The 23,370-nt window shown below is 39.8% G+C and overlaps 1 protein-coding gene across 1 annotated transcript; it reads right to left on the bottom strand.

The window, feature by feature from the left end:
- Positions 1–1,755: 1,755 nt before the first annotated feature.
- On the bottom strand, positions 1,756–14,068 carry LOC149275957 (queuosine 5'-phosphate N-glycosylase/hydrolase-like). Its single transcript, XM_089504084.1, has 4 exons — positions 13,732–14,068; positions 8,729–8,988; positions 8,133–8,328; positions 1,756–1,988 (listed from the first exon to the last, which is right to left on the bottom strand). The coding sequence occupies exons 1-4, from the start codon at positions 14,066–14,068 to the stop codon at positions 1,756–1,758; spliced, it is 1,026 nt and encodes a 341-aa protein (XP_089360210.1).
- Between the last annotated feature and the right edge of the window lie 9,302 nt (positions 14,069–23,370).

Below are 23,370 nucleotides of genomic sequence, written 5' to 3'. Positions count from 1 at the left end.
GAACTGGGGTTTTAAAATCACCAACTTATGACCCTACACAGATGAGCTTTTTCTGCGGATTGTTTCACTGATTAAACTATGCATCTGCAGGGCTAACAGGAAAAAAACATCAGCATGTATGACTACGAACAATTCTCTCCCTTCTAGCTGTACCTGTTGTAGAGCCCCTGGTGTAATGAGATGATGCCGCAATATGACGGCCCGGGCACGCACAACCAGTAAATGCTTGTACCAAGGCATGATGGGACTGTGCTTGCTGTTAGCAATCACACTCCTATCATGCCAAGTCAGCCGGTGCGGGGAACTCTGATCTTTGACAGCCGGGGAAGGTCTGCGCGATGCACGCAGACAACCCCCGCTGGTAGCCACACCTCCTTCCGGCTGCAGCGGAAGTGGTCTACGCGCTGCCCCAGCTGCACACCGGGGACTCTGACGTACCGGTAAGTGGGGCGGGGGGGGGGGGGGGGTTGTTGAGACAGGAGGATCCAGATCCCCTGCAGCTGCGGGGGATCTGGATCTTAGTTGTCTCATAGTCAGACTTTGAGGTCTGATTATAAGACGACCCCGATTATAAGACGAGGGGTATTTTTCAGAGCATTTGCTCTGAAAAAAACCTTGTCTTATAATCGAGCAAATACGGTATATCAAGTAAATAGTGTACAGTTTTTGGTTGCAAAAGTTTTTGCTTTGTGTTATTGCAACAAGATATAACACTAAAATATGACACAATTAGCAGGTTTGTGACTTATGAGTCAGCCCACTATAATTGTTCAGAGTTTTGGGTTTGTGAAAGCGGTTGGTACCAGAAGTTTGTTATTAAAAAAACAAAGAAATGCCTGAATGCTCAGATTTTTTTGCACACAAAGTGCAGTTAAGTGCATTTTAGAAAATTATACTTGAAATAAAAAGTATAGTTAAAATGTAACACTGGGTAACAATTAAATGCTGATGATTTGTGATAACATTTTGCTCATTTAAGTATTGAAAGCATACTGGACTTATGTCTCAAAAGAAACCACATAGGACTTCTTAAGCACAATTTAGTCTGACGCCCACTAAGAAGAGAAGTATCCCCCCCCCCCCATCGGTTGCAACTCCACAGACCAATTCCACCCTTAAGAAGTAGCGTTTTATAAGCCATTTTAATTTTAACCATAATCAATTACTTGATTCACAGGGTATAGTACAGTGTATTTTACGGATTGATTAATCAGGAGCATTATTATTGGGTACTAGCCATAAACTGGGGAATGTAGTTATGCCCATTATCAACAAACCAAATAAACTGGTTAAACAACATATGTTGTGTTATCAGAACTGTAAACTAACCTGTTATCTGTTAATGTTTCTCACCTTTGTCCAGCCAATTTACAAAACACTTTTAAAGGATTTTTTTTTTTTTTAAAGCAGTATGATTGGCAAATGATTTGAACAATGTGAAGTGATTTGTTGACTACAAAGGTTTTTATTTGTTATTTTTAATGAAGGATCAGTTAAATCACAGACCACTGTTAGCTGCTAAAAAGCCTAAGATTTCAATTTTAAATGAACAATTCTAAATGTGGCGCTAACTGCAGGAACAGTGCATTGGTTGCTATGGAAATGCAATTTATAATCATCGCTCTGTAGGTTTCATAAAACCACTCCCTATGCATAGTTTTGAATTTCTTGGTACAAGAGAAAAAAATGCATTAGAACTATCCCAAACTTTGCATACACAAGCACTGAATAAGTGGGATCATGTTTCAGGTTAAACTAATAGTAGATGCAGCGCACCCTGTGAAGGGGAATAATGTTTATCTCCACTCTGTTATCACGAGCATTGTCCCAAAGGAAGTGATCAATCAAAACAGGGTTGATCTCATTGCTCATTTTCTTCCCTTTTTTCTTAAAAAGTTCTCGTATGTGTTCACAGATAAGCTCCACAGCCCAGATGGAGCAACCACGGATCTCTATTTCTTCCACATCACCGTTTTGGAAAAGCCAACCTGTAAGACAGTAAGAACTGAGTCTTAAGATGTTGAGCAAAATTATGCATGCTCTTCATTTACCAGATAAATGTTTCTGTTCCTGCTGATCCAGATGTTAAAAACCCATCATTGAAGCAATTTCCAACTGTGCTTCAAAGTGGGTCAAAAATTATTTCCTGACTCCAAAATGGCAATCAAACTGGATCAACAACGTATAATTAATGTCAGCTGCCAGGCCTGCAGACTAAAGAAGTTTGTTGGAACAAATAGAACAATGCTAACCTACATTATTTCATGATCTTAGAGAAAACAATTTTTTTCCATGAGTCATCTTCTTTTTGGGTAATAGTATTTTTTTTTTCAACTATCCATTGATCAGTGCTATTGATGAATGGGTCATCAGAGAATGGTTTGCAGCATCCAGATTTGTATTTATCACATCCACCTTTTTTCCTAGTGTAAGCAAAGACAGCTTTTTTTTTTACCTTTCTTCCCTATTTTGTATATACCTGTATTTGCTTGATTATAAGACGACCCCCCAAAATGTGAATATTATTTTAGAAAAAAAGGAAAAGCCTGAATATAAGACTACCCTATAAGGAAAAAGGTTTTATTAGTAAAGATAGAAAGGCAGGGAGGTGAGCTATAAATGTGTATTTAATATTTAAAAAAGATGCAGCATGCTTACATTTAAAAAAACAATCTGTAGTGCGTCTGAGTCTCTCCGTTCCTTTCCGAGACGGGCGACTTGCAGGTGTAGCGCGATGACGATCCAACACGCAAACACGTTTCGCCCAATCAGGCTTCTTCAGTGACGTGTTGGTTTGTTCTCGTCTCCCTCCTTAAGTACTTGATCCCGTGTGTGACGTATTAATTGTCTCTCGTTACTTTGTATCAAGTGTCAATTATCTCTCTATGACGTGTTAATTGGCTCTCGTTACATTGTATCAAGTGTTAATTATCTCTCTGTGACGTGTTAATTGGCTCTCGTTACATTGTATCAGGTTAAATTAGATTAGGTAGCGGTAGTACATATAGCGAACCCGTATAAAATAGAGTGAATTAGTCAATCAATTAAGGGTATATTTATACATTAGTGTAAAATATGTAATATAGGATTAATTCTAATCTACCAACATATTGAATATTTATGTAATCTCTTAAATTTATAAAAACAATCATAAAGTGCATATAAAATCATAACAATCATAAAGTGCATATAAAATTATAAATCTCATAACTTCTTTAGACCTTAATTTCATGATCCATACATATATATATATATATATATATATGATCAATAGATATAAGTTAAATATGTATATAAATATCTGTAATATACAATAAATACATATCAAAATATAAAAGAGAATATAAAATATATATATAAAAATAAATATAATAATCAATACAATAATTAACACATTAATCTATTCTTCTCCATGATATATATCCATAAAAGATTTTTTAATCAAATTTAAATATATATATATGGATGTATAAAATACATATGTATATTTATAAGAATATACATCCTATAAAAGAGGAGAAAAAAATATATATATATTAGAAAAGGCAAAAATTATTATTTTAACAGGTAATCTAGTCTAAAAAATTAAATAAATCAAAATCGTTAAAATAATTTAACCTGATACAATGTAACGAGAGCCAATTAACACGTCACAGAGAGATAATTGACACTATATATAATTAACGAGAGACAATTAACACATCACACACGGGACTTAAGGAGGGAGGAGAGAACAAACCAACACGTCACTGAAGAAGCCTGATTGGGCGAAACGCGTTTGCGTGTTGGATCGTCATTGCGCTACACCTGCAAGTCGCCCGTCTCGGAAAGGAACGGAGAGACTCAGACGTGCTACAGATTGTTTTTTTAAATGTAAGCATGCTGCATCTTTTTTAAATATTAAATACGGATTTATATCTCACCTCCCTGCCTTTCTATCTTGCACTGCTTGATTCGTGTTCTTGCTGTGTGGACGGCTAAAACGCTCGAAGAAGGGATTCGGAGAGAACTTCCCAAAACAACCCGATAAACGAAAACGGAGCCGGAACTCCTTTGCTGTATATTTCAATAAGTCAGAGCAAACTCATTGCTCATCCCCATGTGAGTGAAACACCATATAGAGGATACACCTGATTCACATATATTTGTTGAAAGCACTATGATCTTTTTTCTTTTTTGTTTCTACATATTGATACATGATTCTGATACAACGAATGGAGATTGGAAAATCAATATAAGTATTGTTTTTTATTTTTATTTTCACTGCACATTATTTTGGTGTAAATCAATTGATTGTCACTTTTACAATTATAGGCGCAACACTATTATATTCTTTATTATTTCTATTGGTATTTTGGGGTCATACTATTAGTGTTTGCAGCATTATTTACAATCACTTATATATAATTGTATATATATTTTTCATATTTAATTTGAAATGTCATGCTGTTCAATCACTTCTGGTATGACATTGTGAAGATCTTCAAAGCTATCCATACATACACCATCATGGAATACTGGAAAATTGCTTTTCCAGTATCCTTATCAAAACTTGGAGTCCATTACCTGGCGAGATTGAATCTGATGACACTGAACCTACTGCATTAGCAGTAGGTTCAGTGTCATCAGATTCAATTTCGCCAGGTAATGGACTCCTAAAGTTTGATAAGGATACTGGAAAAGCAATTTTGCCTCACGCATTGAGAACAGAAGTAATAAAGCTGGGTTCTAAGCACTTCAACCATCAAATAATCGCTCAATGAACAAAACTTGGTTCACAAGGAAATTAGAAAATGGTTGTGGTGAGGAAGTGACTCGCCCATGGCTGGTCTATTCCCCTTCTAAAAAGTCTGCATTTTGTATGTGCTGTCTTCTCTTTTCCCGGTCAGACCATCAATCCTCATTGGAGCAAGAAAGTGGATTCAATCAGTGGAAAGCACCTGAACGGATTAGTGTTCATGAAAATGCTAAGAATCATCGGGAGTGCTTTACACAGTGGAAAGAAATTTAGCTGAAAACAGAGGAGTTATTAATGTGGAACTTCAGTCACAGATTGAGAAGGAAAAGTAGAGGTGGCGTGACATCTTGCAGAGAATCCTTCACTGCATAAAATTCCTTGCAACTCAAAACCTGGCTTTACGAGGACACGGAGTCACTTCACCTGGACGATGACTCCAATGTGGGGAATTTCCTTGGCTTACTGAAACTACTGGCCATTTTTGACCCTGTCATGAAAGAACAGCTCACTCATGTGGAAAGTCATCCTGGATCCACATCGTATCTTTCACCAGGTGTCCAGAATTAATTCATTCACATGATGGCATCCACCGTTCACCAGAGTTTACTCAGAAGCATTCATAAAGCCAAGTACTATGGTCCCATGTTTGACTCAACTCCTGATCAGGCACACCGTGAGCAGATGTCAGAAGTAGTGAGGTATGTGGAAGTTGATTTTGAGAGGAAAACAGTACATGTTCGAGAGTCCTTCCTTGGTTTTATACAGATAAACCAAAAGGATGCTGAGAGCTTGGTTAAAGACATCTTGAAACAGCTAGAGAAGGACAAAATGGAACTACAAGATTGTCGGTCACAGTGCTATGATAACGCTGCTGTGATGGCTGGACACAGAAGTGGTGTTCATCAAAGAATAAGAGAGAAAAACAACCTTTTCATCACAACCTCGCATCAATCACTCACTCAACTTGGTGGGTGTACATGCAGCCAAGCAAGATGCAATGATGGTTACGTTTTTTGGCACCATTGAAGCTCTCTACGCGTTCTTTTCTCGTTCAACACTGCGCTGGGAGAAACTCAAAAAATCTGTGCCTGTAGTAGTTAAGTCGCAGTCTGAAACTAGGTGGAGTGCAAGGACAGAAACAGTGAAACCCATCAACAACTACCTTGAAGAGATTCTTCAAGTTCTCCAGGATATGATAGACAATGAAGACGAGACTAGTGAAACAAGAAGTGATACAAGGCAGCTGTATAACCGCATGTTGAGTTATGATTTTTTGACGTTGCTGGGATTTTGGAACAAAGTACTCATCTGCATTGACCGTATTCAGAAGAGGCTGCAGGATCCTAGCATGAACTTCCACAATGCTGCCCTGGATTTGGAAGCCCTCTGAGATCATTTTGATGATGAAAGAGAAGTGTTGGTCAGTGAGTTACTGGAAAAAGGATTTGGTCTCTGTCAAGAATGGAATATTGACGTTGAAAGACGTCAGAGGCGAAAGAAACGTATGCCTGATGAGAACTCAAGAGATGCTGGGTTATCTGCCAAGGAGGAAATGGAAAGAGTCATGAAAGGAACGTTTGACCGTCTTCACAGAGAAATGGATGAAAAGTTTACCCGTCTGCATGACACTGACACCAAGTTTGGGTTCCTTCTTGATGTCAAGGTACTGTGTTATGGTGCCTGCAATAACGACCTAAAAAAGAAGTGCGAATATTTGGGTGAATTCTACAGCTGTGATGTTGATGGACAGCAACTATATGAAGAAATTTTAGATTGCAGAATGTTGCTGTCAAGTCGGGCCAACATGAAGATATCAAGTCCTACAGATCTTCTCGAATTTATTGTTCATTATGGAAATGAGAGCGTCTTCCATAATCTTCGCATTTCCATTCAGATAATGTTAACCATTGCAGTTTCCATCGCCAGCTGTGAGAGATCATTTAGTAAGTTAAAACTAATGCTTTCATATTTGAGAGCCTCCATGGGTCAAGACAGACTCTGTGATCTTGCTCTGCTGAGTGTAGAAAGAGAAGAAACTGAAAAAACTGACTGAGCACATCATAGACCAATTTGCCTCAGTGAAAGCAAGGAAGGTGCACTTGTAATTTTCATGTAGTGCAATAATTTGTTAATTAAAAGATTAATGAGCTTAGGCGTATATATGGGGAGTTTTCATAAAACAAACTAATACCCTAGGGTACAGTTGTTTTGTTTAAACATTAGGGAGAATGGTTGGATTTAGAACTGCATTTCATATATTTCCCAGAATTGTATGGTGGTTACGTGCATCTGCAGGAATGTTTGACTTATGTTTTACCCCTACCCCCTTTTTTCTTGCTGTACCCTTTTATTGCACAAACCAAAACATTTAATTTAAAAGAAAAAAATAAAAGATTAACAAGCTTGACTTGTATTTCTCGGCTGATTTTTTTTGTATGAAAGTGATCTAAAAGATGGGTTTTAGATATTTGGACAGGGGCACAATTTCAGTGCTTGCCATGGGCGCTATTTTCAGTAGATACGCCTCTGAGCAGAGGTTACTAGAGAGGAGGATCCAGGTCTCCTGCAGATCTACAGGGGCTCTGGATCTTAGTCATATAGTCAGACTTTTATTTGAGGTCTGATTATAAGACGACCTTGAATATAAGACGAGGGGTATTTTTCAGAGAATTTGCTCTGAAAAAAACCTTGTTTTATAATCTAGCAAATACGGTATGTTTGTACTGTGCATATTTGCAGATTCTGACCAAACCTTATGATTGAGCAGCACTATTGTCACACAGATGCCTCATTAATGGTGTCCAGAGAAGGCTTAAAATTGCTTAAGAGTATCTTTTAGGTTAAAACAAAATGCAGTCCCAATAAATAAACTACCTGGTAAGCAATACAGCCATGAAAAATAACATGGGACTTGTCAAACTTGAGGTATTTTGACATAGTTGTGAGCAATAAATGGCCAATATTTATGCCTTAAATCTTGAGGTACTCCGCTTACCACTTTTGTTCAGCTGGAGACCTAACAACTTTCTGAACTTTAACATTAAGCCTTGAATCCAGGTATAAGTAATAATTTCCCATCCCTTTCAATATGTACAGTAGCCTCTTATGTGGGACTATTAAATGTTTTTGCAGTATCTAACTACATCTCAGGCACTGAAATACCTTGACCTATTTCTCACATCACATCACTTGGACAGAGAAGGGCAAATGCTGTACATCTATATTGACCAATCCTGCAAAATTATTAATTTCCCTGTCCTTAGTTCCCTGTCTTCTTTACAACTTCTAATGACATTTCAAATGCATTTTAGCAAAGTAAAGTAATGAAGACAAATAAACCAAGATATCAATGTGAGGAAGGGTAGGATAAACTACTAAATGAAAAATACAAAACCTTTATTTAGCTTTTGCAGCAGCTCCTTTGAGTATCTCATGACTCCAAAGTGAACCAAGGCTTGAGGAATCCTGTAGTCTGCAAACATGGTGATTTTAGAAATGTCATAGAAGCAGCCATCACTTTTGCCTTCTAGTACCCCCCATATGTCACCAACAAGAATCTGGGCACGTTTGTAGAAGGCCACCTTCTCACCCTGGAGGTGACACAGACAAGGAACTGTTACAGGCAACACAGAACATTCACTGCTGGAAAAAAAGTTTCTTGTGTATTCCCTTAGTTTTTTATGTAGAATAAAACAGACACACTAAAAATATTCTCTAAAGGTGTGGCACCTTTAGAGAATATTTTTAGTGTGTCTGTATAAAAATTTGAGTAAAACATCTCTATATATGGGACCCATTTGGTTCTCTACCCCTAGTGGCCATGGAAACTGCTTATATTGTAATTTTTTTTGTAGCAAACGGTGTGGTCTAATTGGTATGTTTATGAAGCACTGCGTGAGCGAGTAGTATTTTGGCGCAACAGCTATAGTACAGCAGCCTATCATGTCCTGTCATAGAATACCATCATTAAGTAAAGTAGGTCTGTATAACCTGAAAGGTCGCCTCATCACAGTATGATGGGAAATGCTTCACCACCAAATGCATTAACGTCATTGCACTCTTTTCACTCATCTTTACAACATTCAGGAAGGAACCTCCAAACGTTTCTACAAGGATCTTTCCACTCTCATGAAGGATTTCCAGCCGTTCTTCTATCATCGGAATTGGAAAATCGGAGTCGGAGCGTAATATGTGTTTTAAGTGGTCCATGGTAATATTGGAATAGTAGGAGGCACTGGTGATTGGTATTCCTACAATACAATAAATTAGGTTAGTTTTTTTTCCTAGTATAGTTTAGGCCAGGTTGCAGACCATTGCTTGACAAACCAGCAAAGACAGAAAACCATGGTGGCCAAGCTTCTTGATCATTTTATATGGCAGGCTATGGAAATAATTTTGTTGGCTAATAAGACCCTTTATTATAAAATAAAGCTCCAATTAAAAGCTCCACAATAGCTTTCATTTTTTAAAATATATTTTTTTAATTTAGTTCAATGCACCAAAGCAAGCCAGTCCTAAATTCATTTCTTAATTTCTACATATTTCTGTAGAATGGCTTTCAATGTATCATTGGAATATCTGTCTTATTACTACTAGTATTAACTATGTCGGTTCACAAGAAATAACACAGAGCTTAATTGCTTTGGTGTTTGAAACCAATATACAAAAATAAGGTGCTGCGTAAAATTTACACCGCAATATGTGTGAAAATTAAACAATACTTAAATTTATCTAAAGAGGGACCCAATAGAGCAGGGGCGTCCAACATGCGGCCCGCGTGAGATCGGCAGCCAGGGCAACCGGGATCACAAGATCCTGCGGCCCTGCTACTTACCTGTACTGCACAGAGGAAGCGGAACCCAGCAGAGTTCACGTGACATCACATGACTCTGCTCCAGTCCTGCTTCCTCTGTGCAGTACAAGAGAACGCCCCCTGCTGAAGTCTGTGAGCGGCATCTAGAGAGCTGCAGTGCAGGTAAGGGGGTGAAGAGGGTGTTTTAATGAGTATGCATGATTGAGGGAATGAATCTGTGAATTAATGAGTATATGAATGAATGAGTGTGTGTATGATAGCATGGATGTGTAAGTGCTGGAACCTAGGCATGATGGGACTGTGATTGCTGTTAGCAATCACACTCCTATCATGCCAAGTCAGCCAGTACATGCTGGAACCTGGCTAGCTGCCCCCTTGTGTATTGATGCTGCCAGTAGTATGGGGCCTGCACATCACTTACAGCCACCCTGTACCAGCATGTACTGGCTGACTTGGCATGATAGGAGTGTGATTGCTAACAGCAATCACAGTCCCATCATGCCTAGGTTCCAGCATTTACTGGTTGCCTGGGTATAAAAGGAGTGTGATTGCCAAGTCATATTGTTGAATTTGTTTGTCCAATTTTGGTGTGTTAACTACACTTTTATTAAAAGTAAGTAACACACCAAAATTGGACAAAAAAAATTGTTGACAGCAATCACACTCCTATCATGCCCATCCAACCAGTACATGCTGGAATCTGGGTATGCCTAAAATTGCTGTTAATCATAATATATATATATAATTAACATTGTTATTATAAGTAAGTAATAATTTCTCATCCCTTTCAATATGTACAGTAGCCTCTTATGTCGGACTGTATTAAATGTTTTTGCAGTATCTAACTACATCTCAGGCACTGAAATACCTTGACCTATTTATATGTTGCGTTGACTACAGTATGTAGGCCGCACCATTAAACCACTACATGTCCGAATTGGTAAACATGTGCGAAATATCAGGAAAGGGTGTGGTAAAACATAGTGTGTCCGCTCATTTTAACAGTTACCATCAATGCAATCCTAGAGACCTGAGTTTTATGGGAATTCATGTTGTCAATGATTTTATTAGGAGATGTGGTGGGAATACCAGTTAAAAACATTACATCCATTTGTTTAATTTCTTATGATCTTTTGAATTCTGATACTACCTTTTCCACTTCTTCCCTTTTTCTGCAAGAATTTCATCCCATAATATTTATACATTTGACTATGCAGTATTATTTTTTAGTTAGTTACCATTGCTGTATTAGACAGATGTGTTCAACTGTAGCTCAGAGCTCGATGTTGCAGTCTTGCAATATGCAGCAAGAGCTATGATGGTATAAATTTTGTATGTAACAATGTAACACCAACCCCCACCCCTTTTTTATTACATTTCTTTTGATTTAAGTATTATATTATGATAACTTGAGCAGTTAAGTTTCATGCTGCTATGTGTATGGAGGCTATGTGCATTTGAGGTAGACCTTGAAGTAGTTTGCACTTTAAGTTAACCATTGCAACACCAGTACTTTGCAACAATTACCGGCCTTTTGTACGTTATGCAGTACTTTATGAGCTTATATGCCATATATGTTTTTATTTGTACAAGAAGCCTGTAGTATGCACTAGCACTTTAACTATGTAATTATGTATTACAGGCATATTCTGGGTTTTTTTTTGGGGGGGGGGTGAAAATTACTGCATATTTTAGATAGAGGCTGAGGTATTTTGCACTTTAGATCATCAATCTTAACATTAGCATATTACAATAAAACTTTCAGCCCTTTATTATTAAATTACATCTTTTAAATGGGGTTAATATTTAATATATGTATTTTTTAAATTATGTATTTGTGGGTATTTCTTATGTTTTATCAAATGTATCTTTATGTTAATTGAGTGGTTTAGTACAGAAGGGGTTAATTGACTTAATTGATCAAGTGATTGGTATAGAAGGGGTTAATGGTTCAATAAACAGGAAGACTGGAGGAGGAGAGATTATGCACCTGAGGAAGCCGAAACACGTTGTGCTGAACATACCCGTTGAGGAAGTGGACACAAAGGAATTTTGTGAGAATCAAGCTGTCACTCTACAGCTTGGCATGATTCCGGTCCTCTCCACAGGAGCTTTCAAGCATTTTCCTATGTAAAATACTACTTTTTTTTAAAATTTATATTAAAGTTGTTACTTATTTCAACTCTCTCTCATCCGGTCCTCTTCTGTTATACCGGTACAAGGAAGAAGCTCCATTCCATTCCACAGAAGGGGCTCCATGGGCTTTCTGAAGGAACCTACTGAAGAGTCCACTTAGATAAATTTAAGTATTGTTAAATCTTCACATATATTGTGGTGACTTTTAACTGTCACCAAGACACTTTAAAAAAGCAAATTTTAACTAGTTAAGGACATGTTTGCAAATAATTAATTGGGATGACCTCTTTGTCCAAAGAGATACAGAGGACAAGTGGAGTATATTTAAACTCACATATCAAAAATATATTTCTACACATATAGGAAAGGAACTAAAACCAATGTGGATAAATAAAATGGTTAGGTAATACAAAAAAGAAATTGGCATTTAAACTGTACAAGTATAAAGATGCCAACAGAGCCTGCAAAAGGGCTATTAGACTGGCTAAATTTAACAATGAGAAGATGCATAAGGAGAGCAAAACAAATCCAGAAAGATTTTTTAAGTACATTAATGCCACAAAATTTAGGAGTGACAATGAAAGTGTTTTGAAATCTGGCGATGGTAAGTTAATTAGTGATGATCAGGAAAAGACAGCAATACTAAATGCCTTTTTTCATCTGTATATAACAAATAAGAGCCGCTACCTGCTGATTGGCAATTCAGCACTACAGAAACCTTAAATCAATCGTGGGAATGGCTGACTCCAGATAAAGTTTTTAAACATTTAAGTAAACTTAAAGTAGACAAAGCTCCAGGGCCAGATGGGATACACCTGAGGATACTACGTGAAGTTAGTCAAGAAATAGCCAGATCACAGTTTTTGATTCTTTCCAGTCAGGAATTGTACCAAAGGATCGGTGAAAAGCTGATGTGGTTCCCATTTTTTAAAAAGCATCCAAATCTGAGCCTGGGAACTACAGACCTGTAAGCTAAATATCTGTGGTGGGGCAATTGTTTGAGAGTTTATTAAGAGATGGCATACAGGAATATATTGTGAACAATGATATCATCAGTAGGAGTCAGCACAGTTTTGTGAAGAACAGATCATGTCAGACCAATTTAATTGCATTTTATGATGTTGTGGGTAAACATATAGATCAGGGTGTTGCTGTAGATGTTGTCTATTTAGATTGAAAAAGCATTTGACACTGTTCCACACCAGTGGTTATTGTATAAGCGAAGACAAATAGGTCTTGGAGAAAATGCCTGTGTTTGGATTAGAAATTGGCTTAGTGACAGGGTGCAAAAGGGATGTTGTATTATATAACTCTGTGGATATTTTTAAGAAATGTCTGGATGCTTTTCTGGTTAAGCATAACATAAAGGGCTACAACTGTTAAAAGGACAGTTGTAATTAGAAAGTTGATCCAGGCAGTAATTTAATTGCTGCCATGGAATCAAAAAGGTTTTTTTTCCCTTGTTGTGGTATAATTGATAATTGCCCCAAGTAGGGTTTTTTTTGCCTTCTTTTGGATCAACTTTAGAACTAGGTATGTGTGAAAGGTTGAACTTGATAGACTGAAGTCTTTTTTCAACCTACTATACTAAACACTTGTGGTCAGAGTGTTGGGTCTGCAGGACCAAGGTATTATACCTGTTTAAGTTGTGTTATATCAGATATCTGGCATTTGTATTTCAAGCACTGAATATCACTCTCTCTCTTTTCCACTTTGAACCAAACATATACTCAACAGAAAAATGGGGGCATGTGTGGTGCTTGTATTATATTTTTCAGCATACTGTACACAAAATAGTTACGGGTTTTTTTTTTCTAAGGCACATTTAAAAATACTAAACAGACATAGACAGGTCTTGAAAGCTTAAGTGATCCTTTGCAACCTAAGCTTAGTACCCCAATTCACATATTACTTCCAATAAATCACTTACTATAATTAATACGTTATTCAGTGTTCTACTTAGTGTAGATACATCTATGCTGTGGTAACATCGCTAAAGATAAAAACAGCGTTTACTAATGACATTTACTGCTTGTTGCCCAACCTTCATCCAAGGCTCTGTTTATAGCTGCACATAAGGACCAGTATCCACTGTACTCCTTTCCATTGTACTTGACTAGATACTTTTTTTCTTCACTCTCAGACCAGAAAGAAAAATTTAGAGTGTCCGCAAAGAACACCCAGTTGACAGCATCTTCTCCAGAACTTTGTGGGTTTAGCTCATGCAAGGACTTCCAACCAGCCAATGTGATTTCTTTTCTGTTGATTTTCTCAAACAATTTCTCTGCAAGCTTGCAAATGCCCTCTGAATCCACAAATACATCTTTGCTGTTCTCGGCAATGAATTTACCAGCATCTCTGGGTTGAAGTGGTGCTGACATTATATAATGCTGTAATAAAAAATATTTTTTAAAAAGGTAAATCTTTTTATTCCAGTTATTGCACTATAACGATTTCAAAGTGCCACCTACCTGACCCATGCTTCAAATACAGAAGGTACACAGGGATTACAGTGTTGCTGCCTGTATATGATACAGGACCTTTACAATGATTAACATGGTGGTCTAATCAAACACACCCTTCAGATGCTTACTTTTATTAAGTAGCAGAAATATAGTTAGCATTAACTACATAAGATGAATTCATAACTAGATGCCACTGAAAATGTATTTTCATTTTAGCATCATTCAACTGTGTCAGATCCAATAAGGCATATGCCTCCTCCACAGTATACATCTTTGCCACTACAATCTGATATACTGACCACTGTTTTTACATTTACCGTACTTTTCGATTATAAGATGACGATATGACTATTTAGGAAAAAAAGAAAAAGCCTGAATATAAGACTACCCTATAGAAAAAAAGTTTTACTAGTAAATATTAATCCACATGTAAAAAGAAATTCATATTTAATAAAAAACAAAAAAAACAAAAACTATGATTGAGTAAAATCCATTTTTTGTTTTAATTGCCTTTTATTTGCCAACCTACCACCCAGATATGCACATTTGCCACCCAGATATGCCCTATACCCCCTTATATGCCACGCTGTCCCCCAGAAATGCCTTATTGGTGCCACTCAATACCACAATTTACCATAATTATTTATTAATTTATACAGTGCCATCACATTATATAGCACACTACAACAGGTAAATAGGACATAACAAATAGTACATCACATAAATGATATAGACTTACAAAAACAAAAGTTTTATTACACTAATATCTCCCAAAATTCTGGTACTCTTTAGAACTATATGGTTTATTTTTATTTCTAACGTGTTCATAATTTCACATTTGACGCCTATATTATGGCCTCCTTAAAGATATTTTCTCAATGTTAAGGGGCTTAATACATCACAGAAAAGGTCTCTGTTTTCAGAAGCCAACAAACATGATGTGCACATTAAACCAGAATACCTCACTTCACCTTTAAACACATATTAGGCTTTTCATGCCCAATCTACTACTAAAACAGCCAATCTCCCTTTTCATCTCCTCTACTCCGGCCTTTGAGAAAATCTCCTTAGCACTCCTTAAGTGGCAGATGCCTTTTACTGGTTTGTGTTATCAATAATGTGCGGACACATAGGGTCCAAGGGTTAATGATACTAGCCCTTTGGTCACTCACTTAACTATTAAACACACACCATAAAAAACCACCCCAGACTGGTAATACGCTGCCCCCACCAAATTATATTTAAAGCAGATGCTTCAGTACGGCCCGGTACCACATTGAATGGATCAAAAATGTATAAAACCCAATTTAAGTAAAAACAATTAAATAACGTAGTTTATTCTGCTTTCTCGGAAGGTAGAGTTCAGTTAGAGCACAGAGACGGGAACTGTATTCATATGTACAGTTGTGGCCAAAAGGTTTGGGAATTACACTAGTATTGTTCTTCATAAAGTTAGCTGCTTCAGCGTTCTTAGATATTTTTGTCAGATGTTACTATTGCATACTGAAGTATAATTACAAGCTTTTACTGACAATTACATTACGTTTATACAGTATTTGCAGTGTTGACCCCTCTTTTTCAAGACCTCTGCAATCGGACCTGCCATGCTGTCAATTAACTTCTGGTCCACATCCTGACTGATGGCAGCCCATTCTTGCATAATCAATGCTTGGAGTTTGTCAGAATTTGTGGGTTTTTATTATTAGTCAGAGAGTAACTTGCACGCCAATAAAAGCCATGACAAACTTTTTTTTATACATTCAATATAAAATAAATAGCACGTAAAGGCTATTTAGGGCAGACGACTATTCAGCAGCTCTTTCATGCTGCTACCCGCGGCTCTCGTGTTTCCTGCTGCTCACCAGACTCAAACAGGCATTGAATAGCCTCCCTACCACACACTATTAATAACTCCCATTCTCGGCAAAAACCAAGCACAAGCTTGTCACAAGTACAGCACTGGTAAAAGCGCAGGCATGAACCAGCACTTTCTATGTGCTGACCCTTAACCCATTTAACGACCAATGACTTGCCTGGCATATCATGGCATTAAATAAGCTTAGAAAGCGATTGCTTAAACGGTGTTGCTGTAATAACTCAATGTTGAGGCATTCAGCAACACTGAAACCTGGAACAGGGGCCCCATGTGGCCCCCTCCCCAGGGTTTTAAATGTCCACCATATACTATATGGCGGCGGACACTTGATTTAAAAGAGCTTAGGAGGTGATCATCAAAATTTGATGAGTTAGGGGTGGGGGGGGGTGGATGTAGTTACGTAGCTACCTACATTTGGGGCGTGTCGCCGGGCCAGCGAGTGCAGCCAGTATAATGCGGGAGCGGGGTGTGCGTGCTGACTGGCGGCTGTTCGCGGCACCTACGTACTGACCCAACTCCAACAGTCAAATTGGCTGTACCCTTGGCTCTCCCTCCGGCTTCCCCTTTGATGTTGCCGAAGTCGTGGACATCCGATTCCGACTGCTTGGCTGTCGACGCGGCTCCCAAGGGGGCAGTTATAGACCCACATGGTGGTGTTTGCGGCTGCACAGTGGGCTCTCTCTCTGCTGATTCGCATAACCCCTTGGTTGATCCCTATCCATAAATCCCAAGCTGGGAGACATATATGGGAGGAGACAGAACAGGCTCCAAGGAGACCAGAATAATCGTCTTCTAACCCGAGTGAGTTTTAATGAAGATATATTCTCACTGACTGTGCAGATGTCCTGCAGAGGCTGTAACGACTAACTGGAGATTGGCTGCACAAGCACAGAACTATACTCAGCGAACCGTGAGTTTATTATATTAATGGGCTTTAAAATATACTCTCTCACTGTTATTGTTCCTAATCATTTATGAAATCTTTTATACATTACCATCTGCAAACACTGGGAGTAGAGTAGGTCTAAGTAGGTCTAAGTGGAGTCCTCAAAAAAGGGGTTTTCTACATGGGGATTATGGGTGGAATGTAATGATTACATATGCTAAGGAAAACATTTGACCTGTTTCTGATAGTAAAAGGGTAATAATTACTTTCCTGGCATATAGTGGCAGTACAGATGGGTGGTGTTCTTCCTTAGGGACAAGGATCTGAAATACAAAGAGTTAAAACCCTCCCCCTTCCCTAACTCCTCCTCCTCCTTACCTATAAGAGCACACCGGACCAAACACAGCAAGTTCTTCCTTGTCAGGGACGGACGTGTAGTTTGGTGGGGGCACACAGGTTGTGTCCAGGGGATCCCTCCTCCAATTTCTCCACGGGTGGTGAGCAGAGTGAGGTAGTAACATCCGCATCGGCGGATGTTACGGAACAGAATGAGTTTTCTCTCTTCAAGCCGGCAAGGGAAGGAGCATGAGCACAGCGGTGGAACGCACACCTGGGAGGCTTTGCATTCCACCGAAGATCTGATCGTGTTACACAGCATGCGCGGATCCAATCTTCAGGGCACAAAATTTAAGCTGTGCAGTCCAGTCTGACAGCAGTGAGGCTTGTCAGTACTGGATATCCGTGGCACCAGCCCCCCACACGGATTAAGGCGTTTTAAGGTAAGATTTATTTATCTTAACCTTAAAAAAGCCTCTGCCCTTTTTTGTCTAATGATAAAGGATCCTTTTAAATCCAAATATATGTCGTGCACTGAGTGTGCCACCCCATTTCTGGATGGCTGCAAAAAAGAGTTATGCAATCCTTGCTCAGCTTAACTTTTTGCTAAAGAAAACAGGACATGCAGTTTTGGGCGTTGGCTTCTAGACAACCTTGCACCTTGCAACCTTTTAACCATTCAAGACTTTGTCTGTTTATGCTTTGGAGCCCAAGTTTGATAAGTCTCATACACGTTGGTTTCTCAATATGTTGTCCTCGGGAGAGATTTCCAGGGAGTTAGCCTACGGCCGTACCACCCTTAATGCGCCTGATCTTCTCTGATCTCGGTAGCTAAGCAGGCTTGGGCCTGTTTAAGTTCCACCTGGGAATACAAGGTGTTAAAAATCTACTAATTCAGACTCGTCTTGTGAGGATTCAGAGGATAAAACTACCCTTCCTCCACAAGAGCTTTGGAAGTTTTATAAAGAACTCTCCAGGCGGTTACAAGAGGTAGTCCGTGAGAAGCATCCAAAGGATTTTGCATGTTGCCTGAACTACAGGATCGCATACATAGGGAATAGTCGGTCTGAGCATTTTAAGCAGGATTCAAGTGCAGGTAGCATTGTCTAGAGCTTCAGTGGCTAGAGCTCTAGGCTTCTGGTAACAGGCATTAGAGCCTATGGCCATACCCCCTGTATGCACCTGATCTAGTCTGATCTCAGAAGCCAAGCAGGGTTGGGCTTGGTTAGCACTTGGATGGGAGGTCTTCCTGTTGGGTGAACTGGATACAGAAGTATATAGCCAATTTAGGAAATTGAGCCTAATTGCTCTCTCAGCCCAAAATATGAGTCTGTCATCAGTGGCCAGGAGAGCTTTGTGGCTGCGATCTTGTACAGCAAATAAAGCATCTAAGTCGGCCTTGTTTGATTTAACATTTGTAAGGCATAAGCTGTTTAGACAATTGGATCCTAAAGATCATTGCAGACGTAAATAATCTGAGGCAATAAACGCATTGTCACCAAGTAGGGAACAAAGTGCAGACGATTTGCCTTTAACGGCCAACACAAGCCACATTCTTGTGGAATTTTTTTTTTTTTAGAACTTGAAACTGGTATCGTTTTGTTTCTCAAGCCAGTTAGTGAACGTGAAAGAGTTGCAAGAGAAGCTTGCCCAGTTCAACCGTCTTAAACCTGCAGACATGGGATATCTAAAACTTTGTCTCATGTGCCACCCTTCCAAAAGAATCCGTCCCAAACCAGATGAATCCTTCAGTCCAGTTTAAAGACGGCCTAGGCCTGTATGCTATACAAGCATTTTAGAATGGAAATTATCCTCACAGTCACTCAACTACCGAACAAGGAGATTGCATGGTGACCAGTTGCATCCAGTAAATTCCTCAGGTTCGCTGTAAGGAACGGGGCGAGAGTTCTCCATTTCCAGTTTGAGTCTCTCAACTTTCAGAGAATAAGGTATCAGGGTCATCCCATACCTGGACGACTGGCTCATCTAAGTCATTTCAGCTCTGACCTTCGTTCTCATGAGGACGGCATTGTTTCCCCATTGGCAGAGCTCATTAAGCACATGTCTGATGCAAGAGTGCGCTTCCCCAGATGACCAGATGGAACAGGAGGTGCCCATACAAAACACCAGACCTTTTCAACAATTTTATAAGGTGCAGAATTTTTGTAGACAAGGCCAGGACAAAATGTTTCATTAACATCCTAAGAAACAAGAGCCTAGGCTAATTCTGATGGAATTGTTAGTCGGCTGCAATGGTTCATACAAACATATCTTGATCATAAACTGAGAAATTCAACCTTATTTCTTCCACAAGTATGCAGTTCTTGGGGCCGATAGTGGACTCAAACTCCTTACGGCTTTTTATTCCATGATCAAAGATCAGAAAAGTAAGAAGGGTTGTGTCAGCTTTGCAACAAAATCCAACCTGGTCCTTCAGAAATGCTATGAGCATCTTGGGCATTCTGATGACTTGTTTCCCTGCAGTAAGCTGCTCTAAGGCACATATAAGGCCACTTCAACGGGACATCCTTAGGTATCTGTCCCAGAAAGAAGATCTGGAATCAACTTCAGTGTCCAAGCACATTTTTAGCCCAATTGAACTGGTGGAAGAAGACAGATCATCTCAGCAAGGGTCTTTGCTTTCATCAACGTCAGTGGATCACTCTGACCACAGATGCCTCAAAAATAGAGTGGGGGAATCACATTTTGGTTACCTCTTTAGGCAGGGCAAGTGGTCACTAACAATCTTACCCAGTCCTCAAATTATCGAGAACTGAAAGCATTTTTTCTGGCCCTCAAGTAGCTCAGTCCTTGGCTAAAAGGGAAGGCTGTAAGAATCCAATCCGACGCTACCACAAAAATCGACCTTGTGGCAACCAGAGACAACAGCAAGCTTCTGGGTTTTAGCCTCTCTGTATTCATGGGTCAACCCTCTGGTGTTGGACAGTATGTCAGTGATATGGAGATTCAGGATGGCTTACATTTTTACGCCGGTGGCGATGATCCCACGTGTCCTCCTCAAGATTCGAACGGACTAGGCGAGGGTCTTCACATTTATCTCATATTGACCAATACAGACTTAGTTCTCAGAGCTAAACAATATGGCCTCAAGAGTTTGGGAGCTGCCAGTTTCAGCCCAGCTGGTGGAGAACAGAATTCCTTCAGATGGTCATATTGACGGCCTAGCTTTGGCAAGGATTATACCTAGAGATAATGGACTTTCCCAAGATATGGCTGAGGTCCTCCTTATTCAGAGGTTTCGGGTTTGGAGGAAATTCCTTTCCTGGCGATGCAGGGTTTTTGATTTCTACTAGTTCCGTCCTCGTGTTTTTTGGAAGGCGGATTCTCAGCAGGTCTTTATGTCTCAACCTCAAAAGGGCAAGTATCGTCCCTCTGTCTTTTCTCCTTTTGGATTTGGCCTTGTATGTTCTGATCAGGCATTTCTTTAAGGCGGCAACTATTCGTCAACCCCCCAGTCTCATTTTCCTTCCTGGGATTTGACTTTGATTCTACTAACTCTCTATTCTGTACCCTCTGGAAGAAGTCTCTCAAGTTTTTGTCACTGAAGACGGCATTGTTGGTGCCTATTACTCCAGCAAGGCACCTGGGTAACTACTAGCTCTATCCTCGGCTGCTAAATTCACAATTTTTCCATCAGGAATTTCCAGGGCACAGATGGGATGTCCAAAGAGCTCCAAGACATTTCTACAGATCGCACAGGTCAATAACCTGTTGATTGGTAAGATCATCTTGCATGTCTCTTAGAAATGGTTGGTTGGCCATAATATTATTTATTAGAATGGCCACAAAAAAAGTTAGTTTGCTTAGAATATAGGCAGATTCCCCTTCTTCCTGGGAGTATCACTGGAAGCTAGTGGTAGCTTCTAGCACATGTAGCACCTCCCATTTTTCCTGTTACATCACTGGGACTGTTGAACTTTTCCACCTGAATACAGTGACTGGCAGGAGAAGTTGCCTAGTTAACTAAAAGGCTGGAACTCTCCAGTACAGTGTAAGACACAGATGGAGAAAGATATGTGGCAATTTAAAAAAAAAAAGGGGCACTAGATATCCCCATGTAGAAAAATAATTTTAACCATATTCTTATGGTGAAATTTGTAACTTGGGATATGTAACCATGATATCCAACCCATAATCACCATATATAAAAATTATTTATAACCACACTCTTATAAAACTGGTCAAATATGTTACTTAGAATGTGTAAGCATATTATACCACCCATAATCCCCATGTAGAAAAAAATATACCATATATATATTGTGACAGAAAGCAGGGGATAATAATGGAAGGAGTGCATATATCCCCTTATATTTTGCAGGGGGTTACCCTCAGTAGTCTTTTACCAGCCCCAGGGAGATGTCTGAAATTATTGATGTTTGTTAATCGTGTATTTTGGGTCCCTGGGGTAGAGCACCTGGAGAGTAGGGCGGGCCAGTGCTCCACTCCACAGTTTGTGAGCAGCCGAAGAACAGCAGGTGGGAATCTAGTCCGGAGATTCACAGATACTCTCCTAGTACTCACCTGTTTCCACTTATTAATGGGAGAGGCAGTTAAGTAGTCTCCTGATCTAACCCGCCAGCAGCAAGCCAGGTTTCAGCATGTACTCCTATCATGCCAAGTCAACCAGTACATGCTGAAACCTGGGTATGTCTGGACAGGACTGTGATTGCTGAGTGCTGGGGCAAAGTGTGAGTGCTGGGGCAAAGTGTGAGTGCTGGGGCAAAGTGTGAGTGCTGGGGCAAAAAAAGTCCTGGCTCCTAACTTTTTTAGCTGGCTCCTAGATATAAAACTAATTAATGAATATATATGGTTAGAAGTGAAGTACCGTATTTGCTCGATTATAAGACGAGGTTTTTTTCAGAGTAAATGCTCTGAAAAATACCCCTCGTCTTCTAATCGGGGTCGTCTTCTAATCAGACCTCAGAGGTCTGATTATGAGACTAAGATCCAGATCCCCCGCACCGCTGCTGGGGACCTGGATCCTCCTGTCTCCCCCCCACACACACTTACCGGTGCTTCCTGCTGTATTGCCGGGGCAGCGAGTTGACGTCTACGCGATCCGCGTAGACAACGTCCGCTGCAGCCGGAAGGAGGTGTGGCTAGCAGCGGGGGTTGTCTGCGTCCGTCGCGGATACCTTCCCTGACTGTCAGACATCAGAGTTCCCCGCACCAGTACCGCACCGGTGCGGGGAACTCTGATCTCTGACAGCCGGGGAAGGTATCCGTGACGGACGCAGACAAACCCCCGCTGCCAACTCCACCTCCTTCCGGCTGCAGCGGAAGGAGACGTCAACCTGCTGCCCCGGCAATACAGCAGGAAATTGGAAGCACCGGTAAGTGTGTGTGTGTGTGTTAAATGGGGGCATAGGGCATTTCTGGAATGCCTTATACCCCTATATGCCACTCTGGCACTTAGGGGATTAAAAGGCATATTATGGGGCAGAGTGGCATATAGGGAGGTATAAGGCATTTCAGGAGGGAGAGTGGCGTTAAGGGGGCATTTAATAGAGCACTCTGCCTCCTGAAATGCCTTATACCTCCCTATATGCCACTCTGCCCCATAATATGCCTTTTAACCCCCTAAATGCCAGAGTGGCATATAGGGGTATAAGGCAGTTCTGGAGGCAGAGTGCTCTGTTCAATTCCTTTTAACTCCCTTAATGCCACTCTTCCCCATAATATGCATTTTAACCCCCTAAATGCCAGAATGGGATATAGGGGTATAAGGCATTTCTGGAGGCAGAGTGGCACATAGGGGGTCAAAAGGCATACCATGGGGCACAGTGGCATATAGAGGGTTAAAAGGCATATCATGGACCACAGTGCCATATTGGTGTGGCAAGCCTGGGGGCAGATGTGCGTAACTGGGGGACAGGTTGGAAAACACAAGGAAATAAAAACAAAAAAAATATTTTTCTCAATCATAGCTTTTATTTAAAAAAATAGTTTACATGAATTAACATTTACTGGTAAAACTTTTTTCCTTTAAGGTCGTCTTATATTCAGGCTTTTTCTTTTTTTCCTAAGTTAATATTCAGATTTTGGGGGGTCGTCTTATAATCAGGGTCGTCTTATAATCGGGCAAATACGGTACTA

The sequence above is a fragment of the Sceloporus occidentalis genome, unplaced genomic scaffold, assembly GCF_023333645.1.
Source record: "Sceloporus occidentalis isolate IW3139 unplaced genomic scaffold, rSceOcc1.0.p SCAF_255, whole genome shotgun sequence".
NCBI classification, from domain to species: Eukaryota; Metazoa; Chordata; class Lepidosauria; order Squamata; family Phrynosomatidae; genus Sceloporus; species Sceloporus occidentalis.
The sequence above is the reverse complement of the archived record's forward strand: the minus strand, read 5'-3'. Positions and strand labels throughout refer to the sequence as shown.

Bases quoted from the DNA above. Each gene is read 5' to 3' on its own strand.
- LOC149275957 (XM_089504084.1), bottom strand. From the start codon at position 14,068: ATGTCAGCACCACTTCAACCCAGAGATGCTGGTAAATTCATTGCCGAG. The intron at 8,989-13,731 runs GTTGGGCAACAA...ATTGTATTGTAG, and splicing joins AAACAGAGCCTTGGATGAAG to GAATACCAATCACCAGTGCC. The intron at 1,989-8,132 runs GTTTTGTATTTT...ACTGTCTTACAG, and splicing joins GCTGCAAAAGCTAAATAAAG to GTTGGCTTTTCCAAAACGGT.